The following is a 13,770-nucleotide window of genomic DNA, read 5'->3' on the forward strand; positions in this document are numbered from 1 at the left end:
TGTGCAGAGACCTGATAAAGAATGAGCTATAAAAATATTAGGGAAAGCAAGTTCCAGGCAGTGGCAACGGCAACCAAAATATTTGAAATATTCTAAGAAGTACAGTACGAATTTGAAGAACTTAGAATCTGGGCTTTTTGAAAAATTTTGGAGGATCTCCTATAGCATAAGTTCTCCTTTTTCTATTAAGCCTCTTTGACCACTCAAACGCTATGGACCTCCTGTTCCCATGAACTTATATAGAATTTTAGCTTGTAATTTAACACAACTAAATGCTATTTTTGTCTTGTTTTGAGGGGTGGTGTGCGGTTAGTCTCATTTTCTTAGCTGCATTGCAAATTTATGAACAAAGAACATAGTTTGTGCTATTTCTGACATCAAAGCTTCTAGCCTGTGTGTCCTGGTGTTGAACATACGTTAGATCCTTAATAAAGGTTATTTGATTACCCAAACACTGTATATGCAAAATTATGTGCAATGTAAAGTTTCTTAATGGGAAATATTTCCTTGTCAAGACCCTACAGGTGTGGTATGGAAATGCTGTTAGGATCAAATATTTTTATTTGCAACTGAAGGCACTCACCCCTTAGATATACAAAAGCCTATACTAAAAAGGAGAAAAATATAACAAATGAGGAGATATATTAAAAGACTTTATTCACAATAGAGAAATTTTACAAATATAATTTTTAAAAATTATGTGTCAATCTATTGTTTCCCATAACACTGGAGATTTTATATATAAAGTTGAAAATGACAGAATGGATTTATGTAAAAATAAAAAACAATCAATGTACACAATGTGTAGCTCATATGAAAACCTCATGACAAGTCACTGAGTTCTGTAAACTGCCATACAACTTACATGTGTAATATTAATTGCACAAAGTATATCAAGACATATTGAAGAAACACAAAATTAAGTGCTATTTTAACAGTTCATCTTTCAGTATGTGAATACGTATATAAATTTAACTGCACAGTTTTGTTGAAAATAAGTTTCAACAATAAGACTTCAGTTGTTAAAATTAACCCAAAATATAACTTTAATTAAATTACATCACTACAATATTAATCTCTTATCTTGTTTACATTTTTGGTGTTTTGGGACTTTTGTTAAAAAAAAATCCAAGTTCTAGAATTGCAAAAACTTCATTGTTGCCACTGAGAGAACAACATATAGTACAGCTTCTTGTCTATTCACACCAGGACACCAAGGTACCTCATAGTGCAGTGTGTACACACAACCTGATTTTAATACTCTATCTGCTGCAGAAATACTTATCAGCTTTCAAATCAAAGTGAAAAGAAAATGAGTTAATTTAAATGGCAAATTCAAGGACATTTATACAAACATTATATTCTTAATACATACGGCCCAATTTTGGCAATAATTTTTAATATTTTGCCTTAAAGTCCTGGGAACAAAGGGCTCTTGCTATCCATTCATTTCATTAGGTGAACTGAAGATATGAGTGGGAGAAGTTATTCTGGATCACAGACACACATTAGCATGGAAATAATGATGTACAGAAGAGTCGTTTTCATTTACTAATTTTACTAATTTATTCTTTGACATACACCAATGTATGATATTGAAAAACAGAAAGCAGGTCATAAAGATGGTCCTGTCTGATAAAGGAAATCTTTTAAAACACTTTCAAAAGCTAAAATAACTAAAACTATTATGCCTATTGATAGCTAAGAAAATAATTGTCTTCAATAATATTAGGTGGAACCATATGAAACTGCTGACAGTTTTTAAACTACAAATGCAGCAATTTCATATGCTTCAGCCTAATTGATGGGGTTGTACTGATCTTTCTGACCATTCTCGGCTGAAAATTCACATGGTCAAAGTCTTTGCACTTCAGTATATGCATCGTATTAGCCCTTTCATGGAAGTATATCTACATAAATATATATGTATATATAGTGGGCCAATGTAAGCAAACACAAGGTATCACACCAAATCTATTCTTGAGAAAACCATTCCTATTTCAAACTTAATGTTTAAAAGAATCATATATTGATTTTGATTTACTCCAGGACTGTGGGGGATGGGGAGTGGCCATTTCTTTATATTTCTTCTAAGTTGTGATCTCTATGTTGACTATAACCATACTAAATATGCTATATTCTTATTTGGCCTAAAATTTATTAGATTTTCCTTGATTGATCATGAATAAATAAAATTGGCAAAGCTTCTTTCAGAGTCAAATCCTGCTTTCACAAACTGAAAGGAAATAATTTACTACATTTGAGATAGAGCCTTTTTCAAATCTGAGAAATCTGAACCAAATAGAATGCTTTATTTTCCGAAGAAAAAAATCAAGATGAAATACAAACAAATGAACTAAAAGCCATATGAAATACCCTCTCTTTAGACAGACCCAATTTCTTCATATATTCAGTTAAACCCAAAAGCTAATCCATTAAGTTGTACTATTTTCTTTAGATAAATGTAATTCAGTGATAGCAGAGCTCTGCAAAATTTGAAAGCTCACCTCTCTGTGTAGTAGGGAATGGAAGAAATTAACTAGTATATAATCCAGAAATGACACAGGGCATTTAAAGTAAAATTAAAGGACACATTTACAAAATAGAAAACACTAATATAATTAACTAACAAAAATATACTGCAGTTCCGATGAAATGAGGTCAACATGACATGATCCTTTTGGAATGACTTTCTAATTTGAATTACAATGTGAGTGAAGTATTTCAGAAGACATTCTATCAAATAATGATAGACCTGCATAAGGAGGCTGTCACAGTCAGAAGATCTGTCTCTGGTGGACAGACAAACCAGATTAACATGAAATTGAAAAGGAAAAAGCTTTTTTATACTTATTATTATGGCTTTTTGCAACATGGCAAAACATTACAGCTTAAAGCAGACATCATCTCCTCTTAGAGGAGGAAAAAGTTTTGCAGTCAAATCAAATTATAATTAAGAGGTCATTGCTATACAATTCTATTCAGTTTAACAAAAACGATATTACACCTTCATGAACTCCAGAGATAATAGGTTACTTAAAAACATAAACAAAAAACTGGTGGATACACTGGCTGAATTAATAAAGGATATGATAAGGAATCTAGGTCTACCTATACCTATGATAATAAACATAAAAGACTGCAAAACAATTTAAGAACTTAATCACAGACCTACTAATCAAAGTTCATCATGTGCCTGATTACCAGAAAAGGAATTATTAAGGTATACAGTGAAGGGAATGGAGCAGAATAAAATATAAAATGTCTTTTTATTCCTCTCTGATTTCAACTTCCTTTTTATCTTTAGGGAGGATAGGGAGAAGATGTGCCTCGCTATTGAAGATCCAATGCTCCAGTGGAAGAAGATCGTCGTCAGAAAATATTAGGTACAAATATCTGGTGAGAGAAACATAAGTATATGAGGCCCAAGAGACTAGGCAGGCAGTGAAACCACAAACACACAGCAAAAACCACATCAATGTCTCCATTCATCTTACCAAGAAACATGGACAAGAGTCAAATATATCAAAACCCTGAGGGGTTATACTCATTAACATGAAGCAGCTACTCAGTGCTTTGGTGTTAGCAGTACCAAGTCACTGAACCTAGTTATTGAGAATACGCCTGCAATTATAGCCATGCCTGATATTCTGAATCAGTCATACTTGATATTACTTGAATGTGTTCATGATAAAGACATCTACAAAGATCTGTCCAGGTACCTTAGCCACATGGTTTTAGAATAATTTTCACCTACTTCAATGTCTCTGCCAGGAAGAAACTCTGCTGCACGTCATCATAACTCTCATGAAGAAGGTAAACATCCCTTAGGCCTGAATAGCCTCCATTCACTCTGCAATGGTTTTCCAAGGCCTAAATTATAAAGAGGAGGGAAAAAAAATAGTCACATTTCAGTAAACTGATTGTCACTAATTTTTATTATTAGATTGTCAAGTTCAGATAAAACATTTTTTTTTTTTTTTTTGAGACAGGGCCTCACTCTGTTGCCTGGGCGGAGTACAGTGGCACCATCATGGGTCACTGCAGCCTCTACCTCTTGGGCTCAGGTGATTCTCCTGCCTCAGCCTCCCAAGTAGCTGGGACCACAGGCATTCACCACCATGCCTGGCTAATTTTTTGTATTTTTTGTAGAGATAGGGTTTTGCCATGTTGCCCATGGTTGTCTCAAACTCCTGGGCTCAAGCGATCTGCTTGCCTCGGCCTCCCAAAGAGTTGGGATTACAGGCATGAGCCACTGTGCCCAGTCAAAATTTATTTTTTACAAATTGGATTCAAATTACATGAAAGTTTGTTATAGAGTTTTAGGTAAAAAAAAATTAAAACCATAAACTAAATGTAAATTAAAAACGAAGTCATAGAACATATGGACCACATATCTTACCTAATTTGAAACACTTCTGCCTTTAGTTTTGGAAAAATTTTTCACTGATTTTTACCAATTCCCCCTATGGTCTGGAGCAGGGTTTAGCAAAGTATGAACTATAGGCTAAATCCAGTCCACTGTTTATTTTTGTAAATAAACTTTTATTAAACTACAGCCATGTTGTTTAAATACTGTCTGTGGCTGTTTTTGTACTACAATGACAGAGCTAAGTAGATGCAAAAGAGACTAGCTGGCTGTCCTCCAAGCCTGATATTGTCTGGCCCTTAACAGAAAGAGTTTGCTGACCCCTAGTTTGGAGAGACTGCTAATGTCAACTGGGATCATAAACCACTGGTTGAGAAACCGTACTGGAACAAATTCAGGTGCTTCTATAATCAGAGTATCTGAGTTTCTGAAAATTGATTGTAGGGTACTAATCAGTGATATTGGTAACAGAGCTAAAAGAAGAAAATGAAAGACAGTGAGAGACATGTGGCTGGGATCTATTCCTAAAATACATGTTTTTTTTTTTTTTTCAGTCTAGTATGGAAGAAGATGGGATGACTCCACTGACAACTCTCTAGAGAGAAATGATCCTACATTTCTGTAGTTGTCTGAATTTAATGAATATTTGGAAAACAGATGGGTTGGGCAGTGTGAGGATGAACATTTAGGTAACAACCTAAACCAACCTGCCTTCCACTTTGTTGGTTACCACTAAGATGGCTGCTGTTTGTGTTTTCTTTTTCCCTTTCAGAGCTCACTTTCTTTCTTTTGTTTGTTTCTATTTTTCTTTAACCTTTTTCCAGCTTTACCGATGCATGACAAATACAAATAGTATATACTGGAAGGTGTACAGTGTGATGTTTTGATATACACTACTTCTGTGGATATACATCATCTTCTGTGGTGGATATACATCATCTTCTGATGTGGATATACATCATCTTCTGTGGATATACACCAAGAATTAGGATTGCTGGATCATATGGTAGCTCTATCTTTAATTTTTTGAGAAACCTCCATACTGTTTTCCATAATGGCTATATCAATTTTCATTGCCACCAACAGTGTACAAAGGTTCCCTTTATTCTGCATCCTCACTAAAACTGATTATCTCTTGAATTTTTGATAATAGCCATTTAAACAGGTATGAGGTGATATCTCACTGTGGTTCTAATCTGCATTTCCCTGATGATTTGTGATGTTGAGCATCTTTTCACTACTGGCCACCTGTATGTCTTCTTTGGAAAAATGTCTCTTCAGGTCCTTTGCCTATTTTGAAATCAGGTTGTTTTTCTGCTACTGAATTGTAAGTTCCTTATATATTTTGGATATTAACTCCTTATCAGATATATGGTTTGCACACATGTTTGTTGTGTTTTTAGTTGATTGTTTCCTTTGCTGTAAGGAAACTTTTTAGTTTGATGTAGTTTCATGTGTTTATGTTTGCTTTTGTTGCCTGTGTTTTTGGATCGAATCCAAAAAATCATTGCCAAGCTCAATGTCAAGGAGCTTTTCCCCCGTTGTTTTCTCCTAGGAGTTTTATGGTTTCAGGTCTTACATTTAAGTCTTTAATTCATTTTGAGTTTTTTTTTTTTGTGCTGTTTATATTTTGAAATTACATTTGTTGCTCTGCTAGTTACCAGGCATATTCATCTCTAGGAAAGTTATTTTCTGCTCATCACATCCTAGTAATCCTATTAATTATATGGTCAAATAAAAATTTCCATCGTACAAAAATTGCCATCTGCAATCTGGTTCTCATTTATTGACTGTAGACAAAAATAATAAAGTTTAAGACTAAAACCCTAATATATTTTATAGTGAAACAAAGAAAATATAAACAAGATATACTTACTCTTAGTTTCTCCTGTCGTTTTTCACTTACGTTTTAGTTTTCTCCTGTGGATCATAATTCTGTCCCTCTTTTTTTTTTTACATGTATAATTGTACCCCATTTTTCTCCCATTTAATCCAACTACCAAGAAGATGGAAAGCATAGACTTTGCCTTATTAGTTGAGAAAAACCTTCTCTGGCTAGAAAGGATTTTGGAGGAAAATAAGGCTCTAAGAATGTAGAGCCCAGAAAAGAGGCGAGGGAAAGTAAGTACCAGCCACGGATTCTCATGAGCAGAGATGTTGCACTGAGAGCTCAGCTCCCATCTGCAGATACTGATAATGAGGTTATTGATTTTTCACATCAGGGCTGGAGGACAGAAGGGAGAGAGCAGAGAGACTATGAGGAGAAGCATTTAATTACCTGGTTAAAGAAATTCTGGCCAGCAGGCCACATGAATAAAGAAAATAAAGAAAATGCCTCATGATTTCATACTTTTAAAAAGCCCTGAAGAAAATAAGACCGATCAACTTAAAAACAGATGCTTTGATTAAATTCTAAGTTCCAGACAGTGCGTCAAATGGAGGATGAGCATGAAGAAAGAAACTTTCAAGTCCTATTATTTTTTCTTTCCTCCTCTTTTTTGACAAAGAGTCAAATACCAGATATGTAGAGTAAGCCAAAAATTATTGGTTAAAAAAAGGAAAAAAATCAGAATTTAGAAAAAATGGGCAAGCTTTTTATGGGAAACCCTATTTCCGGATATTTCTTTAAACAGATTTTAATCCCAAAACCTTTTCTTAGTTGTTCCCTTGAGGTTTTTTGGTAATGAGCTAATGAGAGGGCCAGCCATGATAAACAGCCACTCGTCCTCTCCATGGAAACTGCTCTAAGCTCCTTCTTTTGTTAGAGGAGTTGCTTTTGGGGTGGACAATGCCTAATCACCTTTCTTTCTAGTTCACCCTCTCATTCTTCTTCCCCACAAGTCCTCTTGGGGTAAGCTATAGTATTCAAGAACACAGCCAAAAATTTTGAGTAGTGGGCCAACTTCCAGCTTGAGACCCCCTTATCAGTGGCCCCAGAGGTTCCACGTCCCAGGCAGCATCTTCCTTCTCAACATGGGGTTGTACGTGAGAATAGAACAAAATGAAGAAATGCTTAGACAATAACAAGGGCTTCAGAGGTTTAGAGAGGCCCAGCCACTTTGTTTTTGAAGTTTTTGGTAAATTAAAAAAAGTTTTGTTTTTTTTTTTAAAGGAAAAGCACCCAAGAACTGCCCCTCACCCCTTACGCAAAAGTCTAGATTTTAAGACTTTAGGAATGTGAAGCTGGGGACAAATAGCTTTCCTGGGCCCTTACAACAGCCCTGATTCTATCAGCATCTCAACAGTGGAAGCTGTCACATGTTTGTATGACTAAGTCTAACCAGATCATCATTGTACTACAATCTGTTCTTGGGATTCTCAGCCTCTAGGCATAGGGACCACCTTGGTTTTGAGTAAATGCTTCTATTATTAGTGATCCTATGTGACTGGGATGTGCTAATAGCAGAGAACAGGATATGAGAATGTTTATAATGATTGGAGCTCTAAACAAAGGATGAAGGGTAGGTAAGAAAATAGCAAGCATCATGAGTTAAATCCTAAGTCAGAGGACAGAAGAGTATTCTCTTGCCTACCAGATATATAAATGGCTGATCCGTGGAGTAAGGCTGTCTGCTTGAATGTCGTCTGAACTCAAGGATAGAACACAGAGAATCAGGCACCTTGAAGAAATCAAAGAGGGTTTGGAAACAGGATGAAGCCTGAGGAGGCAGGAGTAGGAAGGAAGAAAAGAAGTCACTTTCTGAGAGTCGAAATGTCTGAGTGGAAAAGGTTAGGTTTAGAAGAGCAAAGAAAATGTCTGTGCAAAAAAACAAAACCAAAAAACCTGAAACTACCAAAAAAAAAAAACACCCCTAAAGCCAAAAAAAATCCCAAATCCCTAGGTAAGGCTTTACCCTTTACCATAGATTAGCTGAGACATTATATAATCTATGTGAATATATACATACAATATTCTGATAAAGCTCATGCTGTAAGTTATCAGATGTTTAAATGGAAGGAATCTGTCAGTTTCTCATGATTTTTTTTTTTTAAATTTTCGAGAGAGTCTCGCTCTGTTGCTCAGGCTGGCGTGCAGCAGTGTGATCTTAGCTCAAAATAACCTTGAACTCCTGGGCTCAAGTGATCCTCCCTCTTCAGCCTCCTGAGTAGCTAGGGACTATAGGAGTGTGCCAGCATGACGGGCTAATTTTTAAATTTTGTAAAGAGAGGGTGATGACTTGTTGCCCAGGCTGATCTCAAACTCCTATCCTTGAGCCATCCTCCCACCTCGGCCTCCCAACATGCTGGGATTACAGGCTTGAGCCACCACGCCTGGCTTTCATGACATTTTTGAGAAAAAGCAAAAGAAATTATCAGTTAAATATTATTTCTGTCAGGCAGACTCACAAGTGCTTGAACACCTGTGATTAATGGAGTGCTGTTAACCTACAAAAGAACTCTCTAGTGTTGTACTGCTGGATTATATACCTTTTCACATCTTATTTGACATTATTATTAGAAATTTAATTAAGACACAGAAAGCAGGTTTCTCAAGTGTATCAGTGAAAGAAGGCTGGGAAGGGAGTGCTTTGTTAGAAGATAGGAAGACGGCTTACAAATACTTTACAAACTGAAAGTATGGGTGAAAAACCACAGTGCAAAGGAGATGTGACTCAACAGTAACAAATGGAGAAGCTAACACTGACCATAATTTCAATATAAGCCAGTTTTTTTTTTATTTTTTTGGAGATGGAGTCTTGCTCTATCCCTCAGGTTCGAGTGCAGTGGCGTGATCTCGGCTCATTGCAAGCTCCGCCTCCTGGGTTCACGCCATTCTCCTGCCTCAGCCTCCTGAGTAGCTGGGACTACAGGCGCCCGCCACCACGCCCGGTTAAATTTTTTTTGTATTTTTAGTAGAGACGGGGTTTCACCGTGTCAGCCAGGATGGTCTCGATCTCCTGACCTCATGATCCACCCCCTTTGGCCTCCCTGTTTTTTTTTTTTTTTAAATATAAATCTACTAAAAGAACAAGTTGGACCATAAGCTGTGAAAAAATCACACTGCGAAGAGAGAAGAGAGGTTTTTGAGACACACTATTCAGCCCTAAAAGACCACAGCTGGAAACCAGGTCAGGAGAAGAAAATCAAGGGAAATGATGGATGAGGAAAGGAAGAGATGGCAGAACCTGCTGTCTTCGGATAATTGAGGAGCTGAAATGCAGAAGGGAGATTTTTTTCCCTCTGGTACCCCTAGAGCACAGAACACTGTAAATTGTGGCTTCAAAATAAATAACTTTCTAACATCTTCAATATTACCAATTGGAATGAGTTACTTTATTAGTTGATACATTCCCCTTTGCTGGAAAGTCCTTGGGTTGATGAGGAACACCTATCTTGCAAAGATATGGAGGGGAGTCTTGTCTTTAAGTGGAAAGCTGGATGAGGTGATTTTTAAGACCCCCTATGTTTCAGTTTGCGTTCCCTTAAAAATAAAGCATGAGACAAGCGTTGGACGCAGGATGCAGGAAGTCTATCAGGGAGGTGACATCAGGAAGTGGGCAAGTGGGAAGAGCAAAACAGGGACAGAAGAGCTAATGAATCATATTGTTAGAACTGTGTGCAATGAGGCTCACTCCTGCTAGAAACCCTCTGAAGAACCATGTAGCATGCATTCCAGAATGATTCTTGAAGGAAAGAAGACTGGGATAGTTATCCACCAACTCCAAAACCTCCTTGGTTGACAGCCATTAACTCCCCAGACCACAGCCAGCTGGCTAGGGAAAAGCTCTTCCACCTTCTTTTCCTGACATGGTTTCCAGCTGTGGTCTCAAGTATGCATCAGAACAGCCAAGTGCTGGAGGTGGGAGCTGCAAGCATATGCGGGGCTGCTGCTGAAACACAGGAGGCCACGGGGGTGGGCATAACACCAGGGGAAAAACGTGCGGCCATGCCTTCGAAGTCCCAGTTTTTCTGGTTTAAAAAATGCAAGACCCTACAGCACTCCTGGCTCACCACTATAGCTCAGGTTCTAGCAGAGGTTACTGGGGGCATCCCCAAAATTGAGACCTCAGTGTTGTGACACAGGGAAACGATTTCACATCATATATTATGTTAAAGAGTTGACAAGAAATAAAAATCATAACACATAAACCAACCTTATGATCCCATAAACAACCAACCCCCTGAAGAACACAGCAAACCAAAGCATCCTGTCTACCTGGCAATACGAATTTGCTTACTTCCCATTTTTGATCCCTTCTCGGCCATACATTTTGTACATTCTAACATCTATAAAATGGATGTCATAACTTAATTGGCAGTGTTACTTTTCTTAGTGGTATATAAAATAATGATGCTTCTTACTAATTATGGTGTTTTAGATTTGATGGAACGCACTATTCCTCGTATTTTCAACTTAAAATATTCAATTCATTTGCTGGCCAAATGAAGAGCAAAACAATTCCCTATCACCAAAGTTTAGAAAAGCTTCAATTTTAAGATTTTTTCCAGAGGAAAAAAAACAGAAATGTAAATAAATTACAATGACTACTGATTAAATGTAATAAAACTGCCCCCTCAAAGAGGCCTAGAGAATTGCTGTTATTTAAAATGACTGATGATTAATGATAAGACACATATTAAATGAAGAGGATAATAAGCAAGATTCACCGATGGCTTCCTAAGATATTAGTTAAATTTTACCAAAGGCAATATTCATTTTAGATTTCCTGAGAGAAGTCATTCCTCATGGACAGTTTTTAAAGATAGCTAACTTTCTAACAAAGAGTGCTAGAGAATGAGAGTGTAATTAAAGCATTTGCTTGTTCTTATCCCCTGAATTCCCTCCCACTCCTTGAGGAATAATAACTCTTACAATTAGACAGACATTGTTAGATGCATATCCTGCAGGTTGCCTCCTCAGGCATTCGGCACACAAAGCATTCACTAGATTGGTTTAGGAAGGAGGTATACTATCCTCGGCAGGAATAGACCCAAGAGGTGACAGACAAAACAACACACTGGGCAGATGGAAAGCTTACAGATATTCCAAGAAACCTGAGACTGGTAAAGGAATATCCTTATACAAAGTAATTCTTCTATAAGTGCTTTCTAAAAGTTAGATCTAAGTAGCTATTTACTCTAAGTAAAAGCATATACTAGCATTTTAAAGCCCAAAGACAGAAAAAAACATGAAGTGGTTTATTGAAATAGAGGTGAATATCCCCAAGCTGCCAACAACCCTTAGGTGGAATTAAGAGATCATCATTTTTGTATTAATGGGAACTTAATTTTAGACTATGCCTTTCTAGTTATCTCCTTCAATATCTAAGTCTATCAGTAGATATATCTATATCAATGTTATACAAAGCAAAGCTGAAGCCAGGGATATAAAATGACTTCAATGAAAATACACAGTCCTGTGTGGAAAAAATCCTGGTCGAAGCATTAAAAATTACAGAAAAGTTGATAAGCCTGATTTATGGGTATCACTGAACATTTTTTACTATGAAATTTATCTATAAGAAACATGCAAATTAAAACATCACCTCTACGGCTTCCCAGGCCCATTTCCTGTACTTTGGATCATGAGTCAGTCTCCACATATACATGTAAGTCTCCATAACTTCTGGCCGTAAGATGTAGTATTTTTCATTTTGTCTTGTAGCGATAGCTTCAACACCACCATCAAATCTGAAAGCTTCTGGTCCCAGTTTCATAACTAAAGGACATGGAATGAATGAATAAGGGTTATTTTCCTGGACAGTGCTTACAGTCAATAACTTAAATGAAACTAGAAAGTACAGTCATCCCTCAGTATCTATGAGGGATTGGTTCCAGGACCCTCCGAGGATAACAAAATCCATGGATCCTTGAGTCCCTTATATAAAATGGCAAAGTATTTGCATACAACCTAGGTACATCCTCCCATATACTTTAAATCACCTCCAGTTTACTTATACTACTTAATACAGTGTAAATGTTATGTAACTAGGTGTTATACTGTATTGTTTAGGGAATAAAGATAAGAACAAAAACTCTATAAATGTTCACTACAGACAGAACCATCCATTTTTTGGGAACATTTCTGATCTGCAGTTGTGGAACCCAGGAATACGAAGGTCTGACTGTACTTTAACAACACTGAAGAGAAATGTCAAAGTAGTCATTTTAAAAAAGAGTTATAAACATCATGTAATATATAATATTCATATACTTAAACAATTTAGTCATTGAAAAGAGTACATTTTAGAAAATATTAACAATTTATTTTTTTCATTTAACTCCCACTTACTGAGCACCCACCAGGCAGATACAAGGCACCATGAAATACCATTTGAGTTAGCCAGAAACTTAGTGGTTGACAATCCTAAGTAATTTCGTAACAAAAGGCCAGTTATTTACACTTTGTGTTTCAAATTCCTATTTTATAAGAAGGGAGTGGGATTCGTGATCTATTTCATGGGGGATGTGGAGAAGATTAATAATGGTTAATAAAATGCTAAGTTTCTCTTTGCAGGGAGATAGAGACCCTTGCCCAATGTTATTGGCAAAAGCAGAAGTCAGTAAATTAGGCTGGCTTTAACTCTTTATGGCCTGGATTTTTGTTTCTTGGTAAACTAAAGGTAGATATTTTTAGGAAGAAAAGCATTGCCTTTTAAAATAAAATATACATTCCTTTGAGACATTAATCATGATCATCAAGCTTCATAGGCAGAGTGGATAGTCTTTTGAGGGCAGCAATGACAAAACTGCATGAAATCAAAGCATGTGGGAATAGACTGTAAATGAAGAATAACATGTACTCACATGTTCGATTATATGATTCATGACAAGTACGGGCAATTTCAGCCCCGAGTTCAAGGTAGTGTTGGGCCATGCCTTCGGGAGCTGCATCAGCCCCGAGTGCGAACATGCCCCCGGCAAAGCAGGTCAGGTGGCCCATCTTGTGCTCCAGGAGGCCCCCTTTCCACTCTGCGATATAAGTTAGTCCGCTGCTAGACTTGCGGATCAAATGAGTCTCGATAGCCTGTGAAAAACACTTATTTTTTAACATTTTGTAATCTCTTCTCAAATTTATACTAAAAATATGCCCAACATTAAAAAAAAAGAATAGAATACACCTGACAATCAGAGTTTGGTGTTAAAAATCCATTCAACCTGAAATTACATGCTATTGCTTTCTGTATTCCTCCTCTAGTTTATGCCTTATTTGTTTGATTAGTCAGAATTAACACTGCTGCACCAGCACATTTGGTTTTGCTTGGTTCTGTGACCAAACATTGTATTCCTCATATTCAAAAAACTTTCCCCTTCCCAAAGACAGGCCACTGTGCAGCAGTAATAGTTGGTTTGGTACATTTTCATTTCCATAAGTGGTGAAATAACACAAAGCCCAGGCCCTAAGGTGGATGAAGAACACAGCATATTTGTGCATGAGATCCAGGATGGTGGCAGAACTC

At 36.8% G+C, this 13,770-nt stretch overlaps 1 protein-coding gene across 1 annotated transcript in view; it reads right to left on the reverse strand.

The window, feature by feature from the left end:
• Nucleotides 1-640: 640 nt before the first annotated feature.
• MAN1A1 (mannosidase alpha class 1A member 1) overlaps nucleotides 641-13,770 on the reverse strand; it is a 180,862-nt gene continuing 167,732 nt past the window's right edge. Inside the window, exons 10-13 of the mRNA XM_019029503.4 lie at nucleotides 13,118-13,337; nucleotides 11,857-12,029; nucleotides 3,758-3,873; nucleotides 641-3,396 (exon numbers count right to left, since the gene is read on the reverse strand). Of these exons, the coding sequence (XP_018885048.3) occupies nucleotides 3,270-3,396; nucleotides 3,758-3,873; nucleotides 11,857-12,029; nucleotides 13,118-13,337 (636 nt within the window). The 3' untranslated portion in view covers nucleotides 641-3,269. The remainder of the gene's footprint in view (nucleotides 3,397-3,757; nucleotides 3,874-11,856; nucleotides 12,030-13,117; nucleotides 13,338-13,770) is intronic.

The sequence above is a fragment of the Gorilla gorilla genome, chromosome 5 (genome assembly GCF_029281585.2).
Source record: "Gorilla gorilla gorilla isolate KB3781 chromosome 5, NHGRI_mGorGor1-v2.1_pri, whole genome shotgun sequence".
Lineage (NCBI taxonomy): Eukaryota > Metazoa > Chordata > Mammalia > Primates > Hominidae > Gorilla > Gorilla gorilla.